The sequence below is a fragment of the Acanthopagrus latus genome, chromosome 8 (genome assembly GCF_904848185.1).
Source record: "Acanthopagrus latus isolate v.2019 chromosome 8, fAcaLat1.1, whole genome shotgun sequence".
Taxonomy (NCBI): Eukaryota; Metazoa; Chordata; class Actinopteri; order Spariformes; family Sparidae; genus Acanthopagrus; species Acanthopagrus latus.
The window spans coordinates 1,738,237-1,763,672 of NC_051046.1; the positions used below are offsets into that span (position 1 = coordinate 1,738,237).

General features: G+C 46.5%; 1 protein-coding gene across 4 annotated transcripts in view; it reads right to left on the reverse strand.

Annotated features, from left to right (window-relative positions):
• Positions 1-25,436, reverse strand: part of lsp1a (lymphocyte specific protein 1 a) — a 36,165-nt gene that overhangs the window by 8,343 nt on the left and 2,386 nt on the right. For 2 of the 4 annotated variants that reach the window (XM_037107647.1, XM_037107646.1), the window contains exons 3-14: positions 24,452-24,533; positions 18,195-18,245; positions 15,736-15,854; positions 8,489-8,635; positions 5,113-5,506; positions 4,879-5,018; positions 4,501-4,741; positions 4,275-4,412; positions 3,173-3,216; positions 1,712-1,793; positions 484-621; positions 3-98 (exon numbers count right to left, since the gene is read on the reverse strand). In XM_037107647.1, coding sequence (XP_036963542.1) covers positions 3-98; positions 484-621; positions 1,712-1,793; positions 3,173-3,216; positions 4,275-4,412; positions 4,501-4,741; positions 4,879-5,018; positions 5,113-5,506; positions 8,489-8,635; positions 15,736-15,854; positions 18,195-18,245; positions 24,452-24,533 — 1,672 coding nt within the window. Of the gene's footprint in view, positions 1-2; positions 99-483; positions 622-1,711; positions 1,794-3,172; positions 3,217-4,274; positions 4,413-4,500; positions 4,742-4,878; positions 5,019-5,112; positions 5,507-8,488; positions 8,636-15,735; positions 15,855-18,194; positions 18,246-24,382; positions 24,534-25,436 lie in introns of those variants that run through there. The other 2 variants (XM_037107648.1, XM_037107649.1) reach the window with 2 other exon arrangements.

The following is a 25,436-nucleotide window of genomic DNA, read 5'->3' on the forward strand; positions in this document are numbered from 1 at the left end:
ACAGTCGGTCTGCAGAGTGACTGTCTGCTGCCGTCAGACGGACCCTTCACCCACTGAGTGATCAGGCCGGCCACGCCCACCTTCAGCCCCTCAGCGTCCTGGTTCAGAAGAAACACAAGGACCAGATGTTTGGTTACAGACGACATCGTGAGGTTTCACAGCCGCTCATTACAGATTGTTTTACAGCAAGACACTCGTGTGTTTCAACAGGAGCAGAGACTCTATAAATAAACTTTAGTTTGTGGAGAAACTGGTGAAACTTTGGTGTTTTTTCTCATCTGGTGTACAAAGTCAACGCAAAGACACAAACAGATGCAAAATCTGCATCACTCTCGTATCGCTGCTAGTTATCGGACAGACATGGAGAGTCAGATCCAGATGTTCTGGACTACCAAACACCTGGAGTCACAGTACTTCTAATTTAAGTGTCTTTGTCTTCAGCAGCAGAGCAGAAGGTAACCACACCTGTGAGCGTCTTCTCACCTTGCAGGTAGCTCCCCTGGTGGGACTCTGGCTCCAGGCCTCTCCGGCCTCAAACAGGTTTTTCTTGGAGGCGACGACCTCCGGTGAGCTGGGCAGGTCGCTCAGTGATGCCTTCACTGCCCGGGACTCCTGAGCGCTCTGCACAACAACAACAACAACAAAAACAACAACAGCTCTCAGTTAGTGTTCAGTGATGCTGAACCTCACAAATGTCTCGTTTCTAGTGATAGAATGGAACGATGCTGACTTGTGATTGGACAGAGAACAAACATCTGATGACTTCATCATAAATAAAAGACATCAGAATGTCTTAAAATATCTTCATCTTAACATGTTACCTAACCTAACCTACATGTAATTATCTTAAATAATAGAATACAGTAAAAATAAAATTAAACAATGAATTTAAATAAATAAATAATGTTCTTATTGTTGATGATCTCTGACTGTAGAGGTGCTGGACAAACTTTAAATATACAAGATGCTTAAGATGATATAACAATGATAAATATAAGAAGAAGAAAAAGAGGAAGAGGAAGAAAAACTTTGTGTATAAAGCACCTTTCAAAACTTAGTTAAAACGAAGGGAAAACAAATTAATGTCACATTGAAATAAACTATGACACACTTCTAAGACATGACACAGTAAACTGGAGATGGAATGATGTCATTTTAATTCCCGTACATTAACGCTGCCACGTGTGAACACAGTTCCTCGGTGTGAGGTATAAACGGCGTCTGCTTTGAGAGTATTTTTCTTCTTCACACCTGTGACTCCTGCCGCTCACTTTGTGTCAGACCTGTTTTTCTTTCAAAGCTCCTCCATAAATACGAGTGTGTGGCGTTGACCTCGGGTCATCAGCGAGCCGTTAATCAGCCTGTGAACCGCCCCGAGGTGAAACGAGAAAACAGAGAGCGGAAGTATAAAAATAAAGAGCTCTGAGCGGCCGTCGTTCCCGTCGTATATCTGTCGGCACGAAAACACAGAGCTGTGATGTCATCGGCCAGGTGCTGCAGAGGTCTGTGACCTCAGCACAGGAAGGTGAGCTGCGTTCTGCCGCTCAGCTGGTTCCAAACAATACGAGTCCGAGAGGTTCATCAGCTGCAAACCGAGGGGCGACGCACTTTAAAGGAACAGTCCAACAGTTCAGGAAAACAGCCGCCATGTTGTCAAAGCCGATTACAGTACTGTGTGTGTGTGTGTGTGTGTGTGTGTGTGTGAGCTGACCTCCACAGCGTGTGCGTACTGCTCCATCTTGTCGTCGATCTTGGGCAGCAGGACGAGCGTCTGCGTCTTCTTGAAGCTGTTACTGTTTCAAACAAGATGCAAACCGTCAGATTCAGGTTCCAACGTCATCAACATTCATCTTTAAATTTAACTTCAAGTCACGTTTTCACCGGCGTGTTATTAAAATATGCTGCAGTCCCAAAACACAAAATCTGTGACATTCAACTACTTTTTGTTTTTTTCTTTGTTTGATTTGAACCTGGTTTTCACACTTGTGCTCAACCAACTGAAACCCAGAGGAAGTGAGAGCAGCACGTCTGGACTCCAGGAGGTCATGTTGTCTTGGATCAGTGTGTGAAGGTCCAAACTCAACGTCCGCCGTGTTCCTCCAACACTGAACACACTCAGACACGAGCTCTGCAGCTGGATGATGTCAAACCTCGTCCATCATCTGACTCCTGTGTTCCAACACGTCTGAGGCGACGCCCACTGTTTAAAAGTGGGGTTCACACCTGATGATGTCGTGATCGATGGAGGGAAACAACACCTGATCTCACCCGTCTGGATCGAGACATTTCAGATTTTACGAGCTGCTACCTTCAGTGCTGGAGGGTCTGACTCAGTCCACAGGTACTTTCACCTTCAGCAGTGTGAGGACGTAAAGTTTCCACCTGAAAGTGATTTTCTTTGAAAGCTGCACAGCAGGAATTTAGAGCTGATGACGGTGCTCGATGAAAAGTCGGAGAATCAGTAAAGTTATGATCCATCGGATGTTTCCGTCTGGATCAGGACTCTTTGTTCTGGCTGCGTCTGCGTTGTGTGAAGCGGGTCGTCTGCACGCTGACTGTCGATGGCGAGGGTCGGCCCTCTGTTGCCACGGCGTTAGCAGCTGTCAATCAAAACCAACTTGCAGCATTTGTTGTCTCTCAGCGTTCAAGTGCTTCATCGCAGCGCTCTTGAACGCACCGCAGAGCCTTTCAACACCTGTAGCTCTTAAATCAACCCAAACCCATTTTCAGGTTTGAGTCCTCACATCATCTTTAACTCTTCGACCAACCAAGTGATGTTTCAGTAGAAAGAAGCTCTGACTGCTGTGAGAGGAGACACGCTGCCTCCTCTGAACACCGTCTCTGTTCCTGCCACACTTATTCTGAAATGAAAAACATCCACGCGGAGGCTTCAGTCCTGCTGGGAGCTCCTCAGAGATGATCACTTCCTGCTGCAGACGGCCTGGAGCCGCCGCACTTCACCACCCAGCAGAGGAAACACGGCCGCCTGCATCTGGACGGCGTTAAGCAGAGCGATAAATCACAGCTGAGGAGGGAGATGCTCTCTGAGAGGTGGAGGAGTCACCGTGAAGGCCGAGCTTTGAGGGAAATGTTTCTGCACAACATCCAGAATATCTCCACTCTTAAAAGCAAAGAAATCAGCGTCAGAATAAAACATGATGGAGATATTCACCTTTTCTTCAGCGAGCGGTTCAGCGACTCTGTCCTCTCTGTGATCTGAAAAAGAAGAAGAAGAAGTCTGACGTCATCTTTGTTTGTCAGCGGAACGCAGGGAGTGTTTTTTTTATGCCGCTGCCTCCGTTCAGATGTGTGTTAATTACAGCTCAGCTCTGCTCAAACCTCCAACACAAACACAGCGAGCCGAGTCGAGTCTGCTGGACGTCATCAGACGGTTCGAGTCACAGAATCAGCTTCAGCGCTCGGCGAGCGACTGGAGGCTCGAGCAGAGCGTGACACTGAACATTTCTAAGTGAAAGAAACTGTTTATAAGCTTGTTGTGGTGCTGCTGCTTCAGTGTCTCTGCAAAACACCTGTTTATTTTGCCGTCTCCTTGAAGTTTTTAAAGAATCAGCAGTTTAACGACTAGATTTCATGTGTAATCATCATTTTTGTGTTCAGGAGCTTAAATTCTGTAAACATTCAGTTTGATGCACCCAAAGACAAACTGGAAGGTGCTGAACTCACATGCAGTGTTTCATGCACATCATCAGCACGACTGATTTCATGTGCAGATACAGACACACATTCTTTAAATCTTGTGCACACAAGATAAAGAGAATGAAACAGGATCCAAACCTGTTAACGCAGACAGACGTGAACACACGACAAGACAACTCTGTGTTCAACAGTGACGGGTGGAGAGATGTGGAGGGACGTCAGCGTCCACAAATCAAACTCACACACACACACACACACACACACACTGACACACACACACACACACACACAGACACACACATACACAGACACATGCTTCTCCTGGTTTATCAAACACACACACACACACACCAACACACACGTGCAACTTACAAGCTGAGCCTGAACCCATCAGCTGTGAAGGTAACAACAGGTATCTGTCATCGAGTTTGTTTACAATCAATAATCTGCAGGTAATGTGACTTCATGGATCGACAGTCAAACCCACTGATCTGAAAACACACCTGGACTTCTGACAGAAAACATTTTTTATCTTGCTCAAAATTAAAGATTTGAACTCAAATAGAATCATGTTCAAAGGATCTGGAGTATAATAAATTCATCTTCGTTTTATTTACCTTGTGCGTGGGAGTTTTGGGGCTGATGGGACTGAACATCTCATCTCCGTCCACGCTGGACATACTCAGACTCTTCATCCTCTCTGCTGCCTCCATCCTCCTCCTCTCGATGTCCCTCTTCATCCTCGTCCTCTCCTCCTGAGGGTCGCATCACAAACACGTCAGAGCTGCCGAGTCTGTAACTCTGTCAGAGAAACGCTGCTACGCTAAGAAAAGACGTGGTCACCTCCTCCTTGGCGAGCCGCAGCTGCTCCTCCTCCTCCCTCCGACGCTCCTCTTCCTCGCGGACTCTTCGTCTGTCCTCCCTCCTCCTCTTCAGCTCCTCCAGCTCCTGCTCGGCCTCGGCCTGCCGGTGTCTCAGCTGCTCCAGCTCCTGGCTCTCCTTCTGCTGGAGGCTCAGCCGGATCTTCTCCAGACGCTGCTCCGTCTCCAGGATGGCCTGCGCCTCCTCCGGCTCCTTGGCTCTGCTACACACCGGGACGTTTTTAATACCAAGTTAAGTATCTGAATACTCAGATCAGTGATGATCTACTGCTGTGTTGGATGATGAAGGTTAGATATTTCTCAGTATCCACAGCAGCTGTAAATAAAACTTGCGACACACCTGATGGATCTTCTTGTCTTGTTCACGTATGACGTCACTTCCTCGTTGGTCGCGTCTCTGATGGCGTTGTTGTGTTTGGGCTCGTGTTGGAGGACAACTTTAGACGTGTAGGAGATTTTAACTTCTTTTCTTTTCTCCACCTGAGCATGAAAAGTTCAACACAACATATCTCAGACACGCGGACGTCTCCAATGACTAAGCTTCTGAAAACATGGCAGGTACTCCCAGACTCACCTCTGTGTTCGGTCTTTGAATCTCCTCCCTCCTCCTGGCCATCGCCTCCTCGCTCTTCCTCTTCTTCTCCTCCTCCTCCCTCTCTTTCTCCCTCCTCACCCTCTCAGCTCGAATCGCCTCCTCCTCGCGTTCCTTCCTCCTCTCCCTCTCCGTCTCCGTCTCCACCTCCATCTTGCTCCTGTCTACCTGCTCTTGTCTCTGCAGCCGGCTGGCCTGGACGGACTTTACAGCTTTGTTTATCGGCACCTCCTCTTCCTCCTCGTCCTCCTCGCCTCCCTGGCTGAGCTCCTGCAGGCGCTGCTGCCTCCGTCTCTCTCGGCGTTGGGTCCAGTCGCTGAAGCCTTCGTCCTCCTCCAGAGATGGAGAGCTGTTCGGCTTCAAGTCGCCGTCGTACCTGAGGACGAGACGAGGAGTCAGGATGGACGACGGATATGAAACCACAGCAGACGGTCGAGGTTCAACAACAACAACTCAGAGTTAATAAGAAACCACATATTCAAGCTTCAAAGTGAACAATGCAGAATTACAACGAGACGCAAAGGAAATCTTTCTCCAGCGGTCCTCGTCTGGGTCAGTGTCAGAGACTCATCGCTCCCGAGCTCGTTCACTTCAGGACTGACGGTCAGGCTGCTGACAGCAGCTCAGCTTGTGTCCGTCAGAAGGCGTGAAGTGATTTTAGTAATGAGGCGTCCAGAGCGTCGGTAAAAACAGAAGCTCAGGACGACGAGGTCAGTCCAGTGTGAGCAACAACACTGTTCAGACTCATTAACGTGATCTGCAGTCAACTGGAGTCTGGACTACAGACTGGACTACAGTCTGGACTACAGTCTGGACTACAGACAGGACTACAGACTGGACTACAGACTGGACTACAGTCTGGACTACAGACAGGACTACAGTCAGGACTACAGACAGGACTACAGTCAGGACTACAGTCAGGACTACAGACAGGACTACAGACAGGACTACAGTCTGGACTACAGACAGGACTACAGTCTGGACTACAGACAGGACTACAGTCTGGACTACAGACAGGACTACAGTCTGGACTACAGTCTGGACTACAGTCTGGACTACAGACTGGACTACAGACTGGACTACAGTCTGGACTACAGTCTGGACTACAGTCAGGACAACAGTCAGGACTACAGTCTGGACTACAGTCTGGACTACAGACAGGACTACAGACAGGACTACAGACAGGACTACAGACAGGACTACAGTCTGGACTACAGACAGGACTACAGACAGGACTACAGACAGGACTACAGTCAGGACTACAGACAGGACTACAGTCTGGACTACAGACTGGACTACAGACTGGACTACAGTCTGGACTACAGTCTGGACTACAGTCAGGACTACAGACAGGACTACAGACAGGACTACAGACTGGACTACAGACTGGACTACAGACTGGACTACAGACAGGACTACAGACAGGACTACAGTCTGGTCAAAACATCTTCACATCTTCCAGCCGTATTTACACGACACTTCATATTCTTAATCTCTGGAGGAAGAGACGCCGACAGCTTCACTTCTCACAGTTTAACAGCTGAAACGTGTCGTCGTATTCTGTTGGATCCAGATGAAACAGAGCGGAGTCGCACATTTCTGTCATCACAGAGTCATTAGCAGCAGAGTGACGCTGTAAAATAAAAGACCACAGCTGGAGAAACAACCGGTGAAAACAGGAAATATAAACAGAGATGATAAATTGTGGTGTTTGTTAATCTGGTCGCTGGTGTCGTAGGAGCTGTTTTACTTCAAGTTGACTCCACTAAACTCCATCATGACTTTTTACAGTGTACAAAAATGTATTCTGGGAGATTTGCTGAAACATGGGACGCTTTTGTTTTTCTGTGGAGGAAAAAAACTTATAAACTACATTGTATATTTAATAATCATCTCCAGCGTCCTGCTTCCTCTGCACAGAAACCACTGCAGTGTGATCTCTCTGTTATCTGATGGTTGAATATTAACTGTTACATTTTAATTAACCAAACTTTTCATGATAATTAACGCAGCAGCTCGGGTTGTTCCCCTCCACTGACTCAAAGCCATCGCAGTGTGTTTTGTGTTCCCAGGAGCCGGCACAAAGGAATTCTCTCGACATTCCCCAGATGATTAAGACGCTCCGGAGGCCAGCGGAGCCCCGCTGCATGATGGGAGCCTCTGCCTGATCTCTCAGCAGCTAATCAGCCCTAACGAGCGGCGATGGTTCTGTTCCTGCGTCGACACCTGGACAGGAATGAGTCAGTCGAGGGTCTGACTCTCTGATGTCAAACATGTTGACAGGATTGAAAAACACAATCACGACACAACACGTCAGTAAATCAGCGATGTCTCAGCTTTACATCAGCGTTCAGCTGACACTGTGGTTACTGTGATTGGTTGATTACAGAGTCACAGACGGGAAGTCAGAGACTTTTGGAAGTCGCACCAGATTCAGAGTCGTCTGAGAAACTGGATGGTTTCATCAAACATGTTGGATTCCATCTCTGCCAGTACGTGACCTCTGACTTCTGTTGAGGCAGAAAACTTCTGGGATTTTAAAACAGCGTTACATCATCGCTGCATCTTCCTCAATTACAGACTGCAGAGGAGTCGACTCACGACGAGTCACCGGCCGACTCTGATGTGACGGAGGAGAAGGTGTCCAGGCTGTTATTAAGAGCATGAAATTAAAAGTCGGCTGAGTCGCCGCGAGCTTTGACACGGCGGCGGCGGTTTTCCCCTCGAGACACTTTGTAGTAAACATTCTTTGGAGGTTGTGTAATGAGAAGGCAGCTGCATGTTCGTCCTCACATCCACACGGCAGGAGGGAAGAGGTCATTTGCAGCTTTTCCCCCCAATGGAAACATTTGTTTTATGTAACCAGACGTCCGTGAAGCCCCGTAAAGCGGCGAGCGTCCGACGAGCGGCGAGCTGGAGGGAAACGGTTTGAGTTTCACAGCTGGGAAACACGACGACAGACTCTTTAAACACAGTCACACAGTTAGCAGCTTGTACAGGAAGTCGTTGGACATGAAGGAAGTGGATGAATAATGTTCGGCACTTAATAACTTCCTGGGTTCTCATGATTGAACCGACCAGGAATTCAACTACTGTTTGATGTCGTATTTGCAAGAGCGAACATCTGAACGTGATCTGAGGACGACCGAAGTCACAAATCCCAAAGTTTCATCTGGACAGATTCAACATTTCAGACGCAGATGCACAAACATTCATCGAACATTCAGCCCTCGTTAACTTGGAGTTTGCAGGTGTGTTTCTGGACCGATTTAAAATGGTGCAGTTGATTATAATCATGACTGTGTGAAACCAGCTGGATGTCTTTGTTCTGAACCGGTCTCAGTGTGTTTGTACTCACATGTTCTCTTCTGCCGGCGTTTCGCTCTCAGGCGAAACGTCTCCGGGCAGCGAGCCGCCGTTGGACCAGCGTGAAGCCTCCCGAGCTCGTCGACGGCGCTCCCTCTCCACCTCCTCGGCGTCCTCGATGCTCCTCTGAGCCGTCAGCCTGGAGAGGAGGGAGGAAAGGTTCGGTCAGAAAGGACGGGAAGTACCAGAGTGATGAGATAAAACTCAAGTGGATCAGTACTTTGCAGATTCATATGAAGATGTAGACTTCAGCTACATCAGCAGTTCTTCCCAGCGTCCACAGTAACATTTCATGGAGTAAAAACTGACTTTTACATGTTGTGACTGATGTTCTGTCGTATTAAAGCTCCTTAAAGTCTTTCACAACAATAAAAGCTTTAATGACAAACATTCGCTTCATGTCACAGACGACACAGACTCATCCTCGTCTCCTCAGACTCTAAAACAAAGACTCTGAGTTCGGGTCGGGGGAACATCTGTCGGGCCTCAGACGAGAAACGCCGGCGGCTGTTTATGTGCAGGATAAACACACGTGCTCTTCACCTCGTGTCTGCGTGACATCACAACATTTATCACAAACACTGTTAATCTGTATTTATCCAGAGACGACGCGCCGAACATGACGACTCACACATGGGGGAATTCTCAGCGACGCCCTTCAGGCAAACACGTCGACACCAAAGATTAATCTACTGGATTATAGTCACAGTTATCTACTTCACACACTGCTGGGTGGTTTGTGAGTTCATCCTCTCCCAACCAAAAACAATGGAAACAAAATCTGTAGTGTGACGAGGTTGTGAAGGAGCGTGGGATCATCGAACGATCAACACTGGTGGAAATCGATCTGCTGCAGGTGTTTGGTCACATTCACTGCTGCCACCAGATGAAACCCGGCGGTACTTTGTGTTGTTCACACCAACAAAACATCATCATCATCAGCTCAGGTCTGATCGATGAGCTCTGATGTGGGCGGGGACTCAGAGCTCTGGCACCGGGACGCTGATGAGCTCCGGCATCACTTCCTCCTCCTCCTTCTTCCTGTGGGCAGGAAGAGGAAGTGAACGATGGGCCGGAGGTGCAGAGGCCGGAGAACAGCTGGATGAGGGTCAGAGTCTCTCTGATAGGAGCCGGGCGGTGTGAAGGTAAAATCAGGGCACGCTGTGTTTGTTGTAGAGACGCTGCAGGCAGCAGATAGGCAGGACGGGTCACTCCGGGTCAGATAGGACCGCTGAGTTTCAAAATAAAAGCTTCCTGGAAGGTATAAGTGAAACTTTAACGTCCATGACTGCAGTAATCAGGACTGTGCTGTTCTGTTTTCATCAACACATATAAGAGCATTTTCAAGTTGTAGTTCTGCATCGTGGAGACAGTTTTAGGTTTAGTTGTGAACAGAAACTCTGCCGTCAGCAGTTTGGAGGTCGAGATGAACTTTTCCTCCTCTGCCTCCTCGTTACGTCTCCTCTCTGTAATCAGCGCTGTGTTATTCTGTCATACTTGGCCGCGTCTCAAACTTCTGATTCAGACTAAAATGATTAATCCTCCCTCCGAGTGATCGTAAAGCACCGGGATTACCGGCAGCTTCACTTCCTCCTCCTCGTCCTGTGTTTTATCAAAAACCAAAATCTCCCCCTCTCGCTCGTGTCGTCTAATCATCGCAGCGGGGGGGAAATCCTCCCTGAGAGCCGGTCTGGACTTTATCGAGGTAACGACGCCTCTCCACACAATCACAGCAGCATGTGCACAACACTTTCACTTCCTCGGAGGCGGCCGGGCAGCTTTTCTTTTGTCTTTTGTTGTCGCTGCTCTGTAAAGTGACACCAGAGGCAAGACTGAGCACGTCGCCTGGTGGAGGCTGCCGCAGTGCCCTTGAGCCCTGGAGGTCAGTCGTAATGACAAACCTGAGAAGCTTCCAGAGAATATTCTGACCAACATGAGACTCAATTAACAAAGTTGTTGCAGGTTCATCTGCCGGCAATCAACTAATTGATTAATGATCAGCTGTTTCGGCTTTAGTCAATATAAATGTGACTGTGACTAAATAAAAAACACAGTTGCCCACACAGTAAATTAAACAAGTTGACTGTAATTTAATAATTGTAACAGAATTACACAGTAAAGTTGCACCAGATAAAGTTTTTCCCTGTTTCTGATCTTTGTGCTGATGAAAACTGGTCGTCTTATAACAGTTTCTCTGAGGAATAGTTTGTTGTGGAGATGCAGCTGGTTGCTGGAAGATTTGTGGTCATTTTAAATAAAAAAAAACCAAAACCTTCAGTAAGACAAGACAACAAAAGGAAACCTGACACACGAGACAAAAGCAGCGTCACCTGCCAACAGAGCATCTAAACTTGGTATCTCTGGCGTCTCTCTGCCTGCACTTGTTCCGGCTTCAGCTTTATTGTCCGGCAGCGGCTCACCGGAACGAGAGTGAAAAGATGGATTCGCCGTCAGGAGGAGAGAGGGTAGAGGTATTAAAGGCCTCAGCTGCTCTTGTGTAAGCACACATGCTGTCATCGGTGGGATGACTCGCTTGAATGACACAATAATAACACGGTTTCCTTTCAGCCTGGAGGGCCGCCGGGCTCCGCGGGACAGACGAGGACGGTGGGAAGACGTTTGTGAGATGAAGTCACTGTTGTGCTGGAACAAGTCGGGGCGGCGGAGGGCACTGAATCACTCTGACAAAAACAACAAGACGACACACATCCAAGAAAAGAAAAGTCGCTAGAGTCACCAGACGAGTTCTGAGGAAGCAGCCGGGAGCTTCGAACAGACCGTTAGAAACAAACTGCTGTTTAATGTTACAGCTTCTCTGACTTCACTGTCTCCTGGTTTTAAAATGGAGAGGAACTTTTCTGTAGAACACATGGTGCAATGATGACCTTCTCATTTGGACAAAAATATGTTTGCGCCATCTTGGAAGAATAAAGTGTTACACTAATGTTAGTTAGTTACTGCAGCAGATGGACGAGGCGTTGCACCATTCAAAACTTTTTGATTTTCATCATTCTTGTCAGTTTTGTGTTCAGCTGTAACCTTCCACACTGGGAGCGCTCGCTGTGCTCCAGGGGGCCGTCCTGGGGTGGAGACTAAACAGACGACGGTGGAGACTCTGTCATGCTGTTGGCAGCACCATTAATAAAACATAAAACATACCAACAGCAGCAGGCAGGAAGGAGAGAAAACACGTCTTCATAAACTCTTTCAATGAGCTCAGACCGGCTGCCAGCGACTCGGTGGGTCTTAATAACACATTATCTCAGTGCTGCATCCTCAGTTTGCTACATTACCACACATGCCTACTTTTTATCCATTAAAACAAACAGATGGGTAAATCTGTCCTCCATTTTTTATTGAAAAAGCTGGTTACAGCTGACTGTTCATGTCCTGGACAGTCTGGACCTCCATGTAGTCACACAGCAGCTGTCATGACCAGAAGTCCATCAAACCTCTGGAGACGCCGAGCAGACAGTAATCACCCTGTTATGGCTGCAGTGGACGTCTGTCCCTACATGCAAAGTGCTAACAGGCTGCAGCTCAGTTAGCAAACAGGCTTTAACTGGAGGACATGGAGGAGACGCGTCCAAACGACCTGACGAACACGAATCAAACCTCATCACGAGGGACCGGAATAAAAAGCTGCGCCGTCTGGATCAAGAGAAGTTGAACTGGAGAGCAGGAGAAAATACTTCACTGTGAAACTAAACAAACCAGAATCTAAAAACTGCAGGCTTCTTTCTGCGAACAGTCCAAAGAAAACAAACGTCTGATTTAATCCAAAGCCTCATTTTGTCCAAAGAAGCAGAAAACAAGAGAGCGGAGGTGAAGAGACGAGCGCTCTGAAAGTTTTTCCTCTGAGCAGAGAGGCTGGGAAAGTGTTCTGGTTCAGGCCCGGTGCAGAAAAACGTTGATATCATTCCAACACGAGTAACTAAAACATGTAAATTGCTCCTGCATATTTACACATATTCACCCCGATCACTTCAACGTCCTGACAGTCCGGTCAGGTAGGAAGGAACGTTGAAGTGATCGGGGTTTAGCTCTTGTCTAGTCTGCTAACAGGACCGCTAACGTTAGCCTTGTGACAACAGCAGCTAAACCACATGGACACTGGACTCCCTGTGGTCAAACTCTTTGCAGACGATCTCTGAGTTTCTGTTTGGACTCGACGCCAGGAGAGCCTGAATCTGTTCCCACATGTTAGACGTTGGTGCGTTTTAGTTATTAAACTAAACAGTTTTAAAAGTATTAAACATTAAACAGTTTTCTCAAAGACTTCACAGCAACAAATCAGTCGTGCTGTTCGGGTTTTGAGATGAGACGAGTTCAAACGTGGCGTCATCACTCTGGAGCGGAGATAAAAACCTGTCATCTGCGCTCACAGATATGACTCCTGGAAACAGGAAGCCTCACTCTGTTTACTTTCCCTCTGCCCGTTTAATCCAGACAACCTGCGGAGGGAGGGAGAGTTCAGCGCCCCCATCACTCATCAACTCCACCCTCCCCTCCCCTGGAAAACATTCCTCAGTCTCTTATCTGCCCGTATCGTAAATACCCAGGACACCCGGCGATGTGTTGGTGGGGGGTTCAGGGGTCAGAGGTCGCAGCAGTCAGCTTGTTTTGAAGCAGGTATGCCTCCTGGATGACATCACATCTCAGAGAGCAGATTAGAAACAGCCCGTCTTCCTCGACCTGCTGCCATGAGCCGCACGCCATCTGATAACGACGTGGTCTCGAGCTCCAGTCAGCGGTTCTGTCCCATGACGTCGTGTTCAGTTTGTGTAACAGCAGATAAGGACGATGATACACAGAGGATGGAAACACAACAGTTTGAAACACGAAGCGAACTTCAGTCTGTGACGTTCAGGATCAACCGGTTACAGACGACGAGTCACAACCAGCAAAAGCTACGAGGGCGTAAAAAAAATCAAGCAGCTCATGTGGAGTTTGAACGCTTCTCCTTCGCTTATCTTTTAATTTTGTTTGTACAAAACGGGAATAACTGCAGTGATGGAGCTATTTGATGATTTTTGGCTGTTTTCCACATTTTAAATCAAGTCTCCAGCTGCTTCAGTTGTTTAGCAGAACGCTGCAACTCTGTTTTGTTGTGAAGGTCCAGAAATATTTTTCGACACTTCACCTGATTAGTGAGCAGATAACGACTGAATATTAATTTAGGGGCAGTCAGGTCAAGTCACTCAAGTTCACTTATTAAATAATCTGTATCTCCTCCCCGTCACTTTAAAACTGTGAACACGTTGTTCAAGTCTTCATGTCTCAAGTCAGATGAAGTTACGAGTCTTTAGCTCTCATGTACACGTCTGGTGTGAAATAACTGGAATGAGATAGACGATGATGCGTAAAAAACACATAAAATAGAGTACAAATACCTCAAAGTTGTATTTGAGTAAATGTACTTTGTTGCTTTGAAGCGTTGCTCGTACGTAAACCACAGAAACTGTTGTCTCTCATAAACTGGGATGAAAAACACAGATTGTTTACCGGGAAGCTTTCGGATAAAAGGTTATAAAAACACAGATGTTGTTCTCATAAAGACGGAACGTGAACATCTTAGACTCCAGCTGCTGATCTCAACAATCAATCTCAACAAATAAAACATATTTCTTTTTTTGGCTCTGAATTTGTAAAGTAGATAAACTGAAATGTTTTACTGTCTGAAACTCATCCTCAACTCAGCAGCTCAGAGCCTGAACATCTTCCGTGACTCGGGCCGTCTGCGGTGCCCACGCCGCTGCTTTAGGAGTGATGTCAGCCAGACCGATGCCATCTGCTGACTGGACTGAATCACAGCGAGACGCCGCCTCCTCCAGCTGTTATCTGCTTCATAAACATGCAGCCCGACCGCTGGACTCGCTGTGACTCAGAGGTTTACGCCACGCTCGCTGATCATAACACCTCCACACTCACTGAGACGCCCCGACCCGGCTCGCAGGGCGGCTCGGAACCAGATCCACACCTCAGCTCAGAGAGAACAGAAAGTCACCAGAACTCAAATACCACACGTACATCCATTAAAGATGAAGTTACAGGCAGCTGTAGGTGAGCTGAGCACATCTCTCTGTATTGATTAAAGGTGTATTACACAGCGTCTTTACATGCAGCTCATCACAGCTGTGTTGTGTTTCTTTATCTGGTGCCCTCTGATGGACGAGAGCAAAGGAGGGCGTCAGGTGCTCATTATGATCCATATTCACGTGTGTTTAAGGTGGCGACCTCCAGTGGCTGCAGTGATCACTACAGCTGCAGAGGAGGAAGTCAGGAGGAGATTTATAAAGAGCGACAAGCAGGTATAAGAACAGGAAGTTCATTCAGGAGACTCTGCTCGTCTCACCCGTACGTTTTGGACCAAAAGATACAGTAAAGTAACGCAGGGATTTTAACTACAAACCAAAATGTTTTCCTAAACCAGAAAAGCGTCTGTACGAGAGAGGAGGTAGAGTTTAGATGGAAGGAATTGCTCAACAAAAGAATACGATGATGTGCTGGCTGACGGTGACCAACACAGAGCTGTCTGACTGTAAACAGTCAGTCAGTCTTACTCAGCTCGATGTGTCACAAGTTATGAAAGAGGGTCAACATGTGACGTCTCTCCGTCAAGTCGCAGCAAGAGTTAACGACTGATCGTCTCATCTGACGCGAAGACCAAGACACAAAACTGAGAGCGCCGAGGAGCCGACCTGGAACCTGACACAGGATGAAAACCAGCAGAAATGTCTCGCCGCCACCCGAAAACACCCAGATAACAAAAGACTGACTCAGGTGACCTTTCACCTCTGACACAGGTCAGCGACACCACTTCCCCTCTCTGTGCAGCCTCGAGGCGTCCGGCTCGCCTCCCAGTGGGTCCAGACTCACAGACCAGAACATTTACTGCCTTCACTCTGCCTCTAATCCAACGTGTTTTAAATGTGTGTTAAAGGGGAAATAATACAGATTAATGCGCTAAACTGATCTTTAATACTGTTCCTTTGTTATGATTAATTCATGTGAGCGGAGCTAAGTCGATCCAGAATCCCCCCAAAACCCTGCGTGACCCAAAACACTGCCAGTAATCCCACTGTTCCCATTCAGACAGACATGCTGACCACAGAAAACACACGTTAGTAACGTCTGATGAAGGCTTCTGTTCCTGATCTCTGTGTGTGTGTGTTGTTTAAACATTAACCTCTGTGTGTACAACACAAACAAACAGGAACCAGAACATCGACCACATACCTCATCAGGTTCTGTAAACCCTGTTTGCTGGAGTTTCTCCTCAGCAGAGCGTTGGACATGTTGGCCTCTTTTCTTCTTCTTCTAACTCTTCTTCTTCTTCTTCTTCTCCTCGTCTCCCTCTGGTAGAGAACAGATCACAGGAGCCTCTGAGGATAAACTTTCTCTTCTTCTTCTTCTTCCTCTCTTCAGTTTCCACCTCGACTCTGACAGCAGCTCTGAGTCCTGCAGCTGCACCGAAGCCCACAGCTCACAGCAATGTGTGTGTGAGAGTGTGTGTTGTACAGTTAAAGCCTCCTCCACTGGTTACACACACACACACACACACTCACACACACGATCACTCACTGGTTTTTGGTTGTATGTCACACACACACACACACACACAGTTTTCTCCCCTGCAATGCTCGTTGGGAATGTCAGCGCAGCTCGGGTCGACTCCCTCCTCTCTGAGTCGGAGGCTGGGTTTTTAGTCATTACGCTCAACCCCCCCGCGCACACACACACACACACACACACACACACACACACACACACACACACCTCACCCCCTCCTTCTGTCCTACATGTGGTTTTCATTGAACAGCTCAGAGCGGCGGGGCCCGACATCTCTCTCTCTTTCTTTTTTCCCCCCTATCTTTCCTCGCTGCCTCTCTCTGTTGCGGCGGGTCATGTGGTCGACTCCCTGAGGGGGAATGAAAGACGATACTAATCCTCCCCCCCCACCACGAAGAGAAAGAAGGTTGTTTGTTATCTCTGTGGAGAAAATTGAATCAAAATCACAAAATAAAACACTTGGATACAAGTTAAAGTCAAAGTAAAGAAACATCGGCAGTAAAATCCTTCAGTGTGTCACCGAGACGTTCAGAGTGAATTAAGATACATTAATAACAGTTTACAGCTACACTCAGACACACTTCATACCATTAAAGGGACGCAACTAAGGACATTTACTCCAGTACTCTACTGCAGTACAGTTGATTTGGTGATTTATTTGACTCCACTAACTCTCACTCAATCATCGGAGACAAAGTATGAGGATTTAAAAAACACAGACGATCAGAAAAATACAAATTTGATAATCAGCCAAGTGAGTAATCAGTCAGCTAACAGTGTATTTATACATGTAGTTACTTTTAAAAAGTACTTTCACTTGTACTTCTCATGATTTAGCACATTTAATAGATACTTTTACGATTCGTACTCGTGTAATATTTGTAATATTTTAACATGATATCTTTACTTTTACATGTATGACGTTTGGGTACTTTTTACAACGCGGCCTGATAGATTATTAATACCTGCGCTCACCTGTGGTTTAACCGTCCAGTCACACCTGGCATTAAACGCATCTACAACACCTTCAGTAACCTCTTGTGAAGGGATCACGGATTCCCCGCCAAGGACACAGATTTAATTGACCGTCACTGACTGTGTCTCTGATTAAAGATCCCGACTGTTTGTAGTTATAATTCATTTCTAGAAAGATTTTCTCTGACAGGTGTACAGACGAGCAGACAGCGCTCCATCGTCAGTCATCGTGAACTCTCCAACCTGCAGAGCTTCACTTTAATGACATATCTGAATTTTGTTATCAGGTGTTTAAAATGATGCACAAAACTTCTGGAGTTCAGTATTTACATCTGGTGGTTCAGTGCAGACATAAAAAATAAATAAATAAATAAAAATTAAGCTTTTCTAATTTTGTCCTTCGATCATAAAAATTCACTTGAAATGACTAAATAAAAGCTGTTTACTGTCACGTGACTTCCAGCTCGTGAGCACGTCGTCTGCTGGGCGCTCGCCTCTCCTCCGCCCTTCACACTTCGACAAACAAACTCTACGTCTTTGTCTCCTCTCGGCTCCGCCTCCCGACGACCCTCACATATTCAAACTGCCGCTGTTGCCGCGGTAACGCACTCATCACCATTCATCCCCCTGGAGTGTCGGTAAGTCTTGCTTGGTGGCACGTCAGACAAAAGGGCATTCTGGGAAGTGAATTCACAGCGCGGACGTCCTCCCCCTCCCTCCCTCCCTCGTGCTCGGGCTCATAAACCAAAGCTGCCGTTTCCAACGAACACAGGCCGACCTGAACACAACACACGACACTCAGACGCTCTAAAACAAACAGAACCGTTAAAGCTTCACACTCAAAATAAAAAATACACTTTTCAATCACATCAACGCACAGATCCAGGGCTGAAGATAACAAACTTCATCTACGACCTGTGGGAACATTATGAAACACAAAAATGCAAAATGTACAGAAGTATGAGTGACAAAATGTAACTAAAGGATCAGAAGAGAAAGTACTCGTTCTGCAAAGAGTCTGCAAACAAACGACCAGCACCAGCTCTGTGTGAGAGCAGTGTGTCACTGATGTAGCTGCTCCAGGTGGAGCAACTTTATCTTTAACATTATATTGCAATAACAACTAATGTACATATACTATTGTGTATTACCTTGCTGTGCCCGCTGGTTCCCGATCTACAGGTCCGGCCCCTCGGAAGGGTCAACAGGTAAGTCAGAGAAGATTCACGTCAGAAGAAAGAGGAAAAGTTCTGATGCACAAATCAACTTTTCTACCGACGCATCGTATTCTGTTCACAAGATAGTTTCAACGTTCATAACCATGAAAGCGGCAGATATTTACCATGAGAGGCTTGAACAATGTGTAGCTGCATTTGTGTCATAACCAACAAACACGATCTTTCACTTGTCCCAACGTAAAGCTGAACAAATGTCAAGATGCAACATCAGCTGAAAGTGTCAGACGGTGATGTTTGAGTGGATCGGACCGCTCAGCTCGGGCCGGACGACAGCAGAGGAAGAGGACGTGTACATAAACTGCTGTGTGGCGTTCAAAGTGTTTCAACATGTCGTGGTGGATTTCCACTTCAGTTTCAATCAAGACACATGTTCTCTCCGCCTGCATGTTGGTGTTGGACTGCAGAGTGATGGAGTTTTGTGGTTCTCGGCAGCAGATTAACTCTGAAGAAACACGTTGGTCCGTGTTTAATCTTCCTTCACGTCTTGGCTGAGAGGAAGCAGCTCGCAAGAGCTCGAGTGTGTTTCACTTCCCAGCAGGACGTTCTGGCTCAACGCTGGTTTCAGTGCATGTAAAAGCTGCTCTTCTGATGATTTACAGCTCCGTGGACATCCAGCCGTGACTCAGACGTTTATTCTCCAACTGTTTCCCTGAATGAAAATTAAGCGCTCAGAGATTCGGACAGCATCAGTGTCCTCAGACGACAGGATCGACTCTGTGCTCCAGTTCATGATATCTGAGACTGATGTGATGAGGATTCCTGTGGGGACTTGAAGGCATCACTGAAACATGACTGTAGTCACGATCACACATTTCTGTGATCCCTCCTCATCTCGTGGGGAAGCAGAAGTAAACAAAATGGAGAAGTCGTTGCAGTGAAGAAAATAAACAGAAGCAGGAGGTGAAACGAGTGTGGATGAGAGGGGAGATGAAGTCAGTGAGTTTTCTATTCTTCAGCGAGATCTGGACATCAGATTTTACGTTTCTGCCAACAGTCGAATGCTAGCTAACGTTAGCATCAAGGGCTACGATGTTTATTGTTGCTCAGCAGCTCCGTCAGCTGTGAATCAGTAAATATCAGACATGCTTGATTTTTCCCTGATGAGTCTTTGAGCCGATCATCCCAAAATGTGCAGATGTTAGAGGACACAAATCTGAACTACATCATCAGATCAACAAATGAAACCTTAATAGATTTTCAAGTTAAGTTGCCGCCTCTTATTAGACAGTTTGGAAACCTGCTTTATCTCCTCCACCTTCCCGGCCAGAGAACAAACACCTCCATCCATCAGCAGAGGAACAAACACTCTCCGTCTGCCGCTTCACTTTCAGCTCGAGGGCGAATCGGCTTCAGCTCCTGTGTTTGGTTTAATCTGCTGACGCCAGGCGTGGATGGAAAAGCGTTCTGCAGCCACCATCAGTCTGCTGCTGTTAAAGGTTTAAGTGTCTCTCTGATGTCCTTCAGGATCAGAAGCTGTTTTCTCAGCTGTGTTGACACAGTTACTCTCACAGCTGCTTCGCCCAGAAAGCTTTTTACATGTTGACATGTAGCCTGCGTTCACACAGATACACACACAATTTAAATGGCTCCTTACAATGTTTCTTTGGTGTTTTTGGTTTCATTGAACTACAACTTCATTTTTACACACTCTGGTGTTTGGTGTTGTGGCTGTGAACCATCGGGGCTCGTTCCAGGTGACGGAGGAATTTTAAATGTCTCGGTCTAACTGAAGGTTTGCAGCCGAGTAGGAAAGTCCTGCATCTCAGCAGCCATCTTGGCGACGCACCTGGCTTTTATTTCAGACTAACAAGACGAGGCTGCTGTCTGAATCAGTGTGAAGGGAGCCAGAGCTCCACTTTTAATGCTCTCCAGGATCAAATCGCCAGTCAGGTTTGATGAAAGACACTAAAAAGTTCGGTGGCTTTGGACAAAAACAAGACAAGTTAAACTTCTGCTGTGGTTTCACGACACCGACGTCTTCAGCAGCTCGATACAGAGTGATGTCATCAGCTCAGCCAGACCAGAGCAATCGAACGCACACGAGCTTTAATGTCTGATCTCATCTCAGTGCTCATCTGCAAATCAGTCGCAACTGTCTTGAATCTTGGCTGATTTCTTTCCTGGTTCGGCTGCTATGAAGCACATTTAAAGCAGATTTAACAGGAAGTAGTTCTTTTAAGCTATAACATTATTTTTTCCTAAACCTAACTGAGGAGTTTTGGTGCCTTTCGCTACGTGTAACCAGGCGTTTGAATGAGAACGTGTTGTTATGAATAGGACAGTGACATGTTGGACAATCTGACAAGCTATCACAGAATAATAGTGAAGTCCAGATCTGTACTTTTTCTCTCAGGCTCATAATCCTCGAGGATCGGCTTCCCCTGAATATTTCCAGGTTTTAAAAAAACAAAAAACAACCCAAATCTGTTTTGCTTATTTGGCTGAAACAGGATTAGAGCTGCAGGTCGTCCAGAACAAAAGAGCAGCTCATTCCTGCTGATCTCCTCCCTCCGTCAGGGCGGAGGAGAGGTCAGAGCGAGGAGCGGTGCTGATCCGTTAGAGGGCTCGGGGTGTGTTGACCTCCAACCCAGAATGTGTTCCTGCCTCCCCTCCGCCCGGTGCCAGCGCTGCTCTCATCACCTCCCACTCACAGAGGCTCCTCTCAGGGCTCCACGGCGTCTCTGCAGCCAGAGATCTGCTCGCCTGACACCGACCGCCAAACAGCACCGAGCTGCCAGAGACGGATGGATTTACAAGCTGGAATCCAGTCAGGTCTTCTAGAACAGGAGTTAACCGGTCTGCAGGAGGGATGTTCGTCAGGTTAGAGGTTAGATCCACAAACATTTGTCACAGTCATAAATTTCATCAGATTGAGATTATTGAGAACGTCGCCACTTGTTTCGGAGTGATCTGCCTGGGTTAACTTTGTTTTGGCTGTTGTTGGATCTTCCTTCTCCTGAGCAGCAGCAACCCGACACCTTCCTGCGGTGTCGTTGGCCTCCTGCAGAACTTGTTGCACCATCGCTTGTTTATCATAAACTGTGTCCAGAGACGTTCGCCTCACCTTCGACGCTTCAGACTCAAATTAACTGCAGTCGAGCGCTGCAATGAGGCAGTTTAAGTTTGTATTTAAGCGGTCTTGGAAATATCACACAATATTTGGTCATTTATTTATTCATTCTAGCTGTTGGTGTTTGTGTAAATGTCATCTGTGTGCTGTTTCTCCACCTGCTGATGGTTTACAGAGACAACAAGTGTTTGTTTTCATTCTGTTGAAGCATTTTCACTCTGCTGAGGAACGTCCCTGCAGGGAAAACATCTCCGGACAGGCCTCGATTTTCCAAACATGGAAATATACGTTCAATCGAATCCTTTGTTTCAGCGGATGTTCAGGTCAAAAATGGGAGAAAAAGCCTATTAGTTTGTTCAAAAACATCCCAAACTGTCTGACAAACACCACAACAACCAAGTAAAGAACGATATCTGAAATCAACCACTGAAGAATGTAGCTGATAGTCACTGGATTACGGAGCTTTTGTGCTTCTGTATTAAAATTTACAAGAAAATGCAAATGAGCAGTTCTGATCAGGCCGCAGTGAGTCACGTGACACTGGACAGTCGTCACAACACCAACCGAAGCCCCGAAGTGGAAGGTAGCTGATGGTGTTTGCTCTCGAAGGGGGAATCTGGCATTTCAGAACTTCATCTCTGTAGTGGGACTTAAACCTGCGACCCCAGCAGAGTAGCTGCCTTGCTCTAATGAATGTGTTGCAGCAGATTAACACATTAAGCAGCCACAGGGCCTCATTGTGCAGCTGTGAGTATCAGATTGAGTTTCAGGTTCATCAGATGATTAAAGCTGACAGGCGGTAAGACGATCCGAGGGGGAAGATCTGAGGCCGAAGACGACGGAGCGAGTGTGTGCTGCCGCTGCAGCTCGGCTGTGTGCAGTAAACAGTCAGTGTGACGGAGCACAATGACATAAAGTTTTCCTTAAAGCTGCCGACGCGCCTGCAGGGCTTCTCCTCCAGAACGTGATCGCTGAGCTGTTTCTGTTTGTGCTGGTAAATAAAGACGTGTTTCCATGCCAGCACAGACCTGCTGACGGCCGGCTCATAATGGAGCCTCTCAAACACCTACTATCTAAAATCTACTGTAAACAGCTTCTACAGCCGGCAGACTGCAGCTGAAACCCTCTTTAATCAGGAAGATATCAAGACTGCAAACCTGCAGTTACATCTTTATGTAGAAATATTATCTACGTTCTCCTGTACCTGAAAACATCTATTGACTGTTAATAATTTAACTGTTGATTCAAGCTCCTAATGACGTTTGTCAGCCAATAGCGTAACACGGCTGGAGTCATGTGGTGTCTGTGTTTCTACGCTAACGTTAGCTAGCTAGCAGCCTGTGATATTTGATAAAGAAAATGTTAAATTATTAAGATGCCAAATGCTGCCGTGGTGGACCGGACACGGATCAAACACGGATCTGGTCGAATTTAGCGGCAAGAATTTGCATTTAACCAGCGGCAGGTGCTAATTTCCTTCCCAGGCTTGAATTATAAAGCTCCTCTATGTGTTAAAAACAGTTAGCGGTTGCTAACAAGTGTCTGAATGAGGCTACAGAGGTTGTCGGGGACATTAAACGTCCTCACAGCGAACACAGAGACTCATCTACTTTACAGGTCGACTTCAGTTACAAACTCTTCCTGAGAAACTGACTGTATTGATGATCATGTTTCAGCTGTGTTTGTGTTTCGTTCTCTGTTCAGTCGTGAAGTCCAGGTTGTTTTTTTATGAGCTTCAGTCAGGACGGTTTTAACAGCAGCATAGTTATTTTACAGCTCCCACCAGGAGCTTTACAGCATGTCGGAGCCGTGTGGAGTTTACTGACGGAGTAATGTGGAGGTGATCCCACGTTCAGGTGGAGGAATTCAGCCTCATTAAAGGAGCAGAGGAACGATGCATTCCTGCTGAGTGAGGTGAACCATGAAGACTCACACGAGACACTGGATGAAGAAAAAACATGTAATATATGAAGAGTTTGACTGATGGACAAACTAAAGCTCCCAAATATGAAAATATATGAAGTGTCAACGCTGAATTAATTTACACCAACGATCAATCATGTTTCTCTCTCACATCGTTTTTCATCTTCACTCACTTCATTTCCATCCGTCTGTCCAACACTTCAACACATCAACGAGGACGACAGGAAGGATCGACCAGACGATCAATCTGAATGATCAACAGGTCGCCTCTTTAATTCGACTAACGGTCTGAAAACACGACAGTAAGTGAGCGTTTTGCACTTCTGGTTCTCTCGTCTCAAAGTCAGAAAAGTGAAAATGAAAAGACGTACGAGGGGTTTTATAAATCCTACAAAAACTCTGTGAATGTATGTTTCTGTTTCTGTGTGTCCGCAGGAGTTTTACACATCTGGCCAGGTGTTTCTGCCCTCACCTCATCTACCTGTGCACTTTGTTGCTCTTTTAACTTCCTCGCCTGACATCCTACAGCCACAAGAGATAATCAGATAAATGACGCAGCTCACGTGGACGATGTGTACGACCTCTGCGTCACTCTCAAAGTAAATATTTGATGTGTTTTATATGAATCTGTAGCTGAAAACACGGAGCAGCGACCTGAGAGCTGCACACATGAAACTCTCCATCCGTCCACTCAGTTTGTTCTTATCCGGGGTCGAGCAGGCAGGAGGCTTAGAGAATATTCTAGACTTCTTATTCCCCAGCAACACGTTCCAGCTCCTCCTGGGGGATCCTGAGGCGTTCCCAGGCCAGACCAGGTCTATAATCCCTCCAGCAGGTTCTGGGTCTGCCCGGTAAACCTCCAACGGGAGGCGACCGGGAGGCGTCCGGACCAAAATACCTGAACCACATGAAACTAAAACTCCTCCAACTATTCGTTCACCTCTTATTTCCCACTTTAATACATTTATAAACTCAAACATTTGCTTTGAAAAACAAGATTCCACTTCACAGAAGATATCTGAACAGCACAGAGTGACTCTGCAGGTCGAGTCATGAAAACCCGACAGTCCGTGACCCGAGGCACCAGAAGTTACACATGTTTACTCACAGCTCCACTTTCCATAAATAGCTGCAGGTTGTCTTCTCGCAGAACCACAATTACTTAAATTACACACACCTCCGCGTCTTTGTGCGCCTCACGCGGTCCGACCGCAGGTCTGAAGCTGCTGGCTGTGGTCTGCTGAGGCTCCGCAGGTATTCTGTTGGATGAGAGGCGTCATTAGTGGTGAAGTCTGAATTATTCTGCACAAACTGGATCAGAGTTTAACAGTTAGAAAAGAGGACGGACTCAGAGTTTTGTGATGCAGGTCTGGATCCAAATAAACAACATTTCCTGTTTTTGAACAAATGAAGATAAAATGTTTGAACTCTGACTTCTGTCTCGTTAAAACAAAGACAACGATTTCTTCTACTGACGGGACTGAAAGTGTGACTTAAACATGTAGCAGTAAGAAGCTAATGCTAGGCTACAAACAGACGACATCACGGTCACATGACTGAAACGTCTCCACCACTAAGAGTCTTACTGCACAATTACTATCCAGGTTTTCTATAAACTGATCAGTGTACAAGTTGTAAAGTCAGAGTTAGAACAGTGTGGAACTAAAGTGGCCTGTAAAGACGGACTAGTGAGTAGATGAGTCTCCGTGTTGCTGTGAGGACGTTTAATGTCCCCGACAACCTCTGTAGTCTCATTCAGACACTTGTTAGCAACCGCTAACTGTTGTTAGCACATGAAGAGCTTCAGGATTAAACTGTGGGACATTTAATGAGGAATAAAACATATTTTACATATTTAAAGCAAAACTCTCACCAAAATGCAACCAAGGCTCTTTTTTGTGAATGTACGTGAGTCAAAAGTTAGTTTAAAAGCATAATTACAACAAAAGAGACACTTTTAAGATTTACCGTATTTTTGGGTCAAACTCATTTTCAATAGCAGTGTTACAGGCACTGCTATGATAACATCAAAGTCGATCTCCAAATGTGAATGAATGGACTCCATTGTTTCTTATATGAGGCTTTTTCAACGTCAAGGTCAATATTGTTTTCCACTAACGACAAAACAAGGAATTATCCGCATTTATATGGAACTAAGCTTC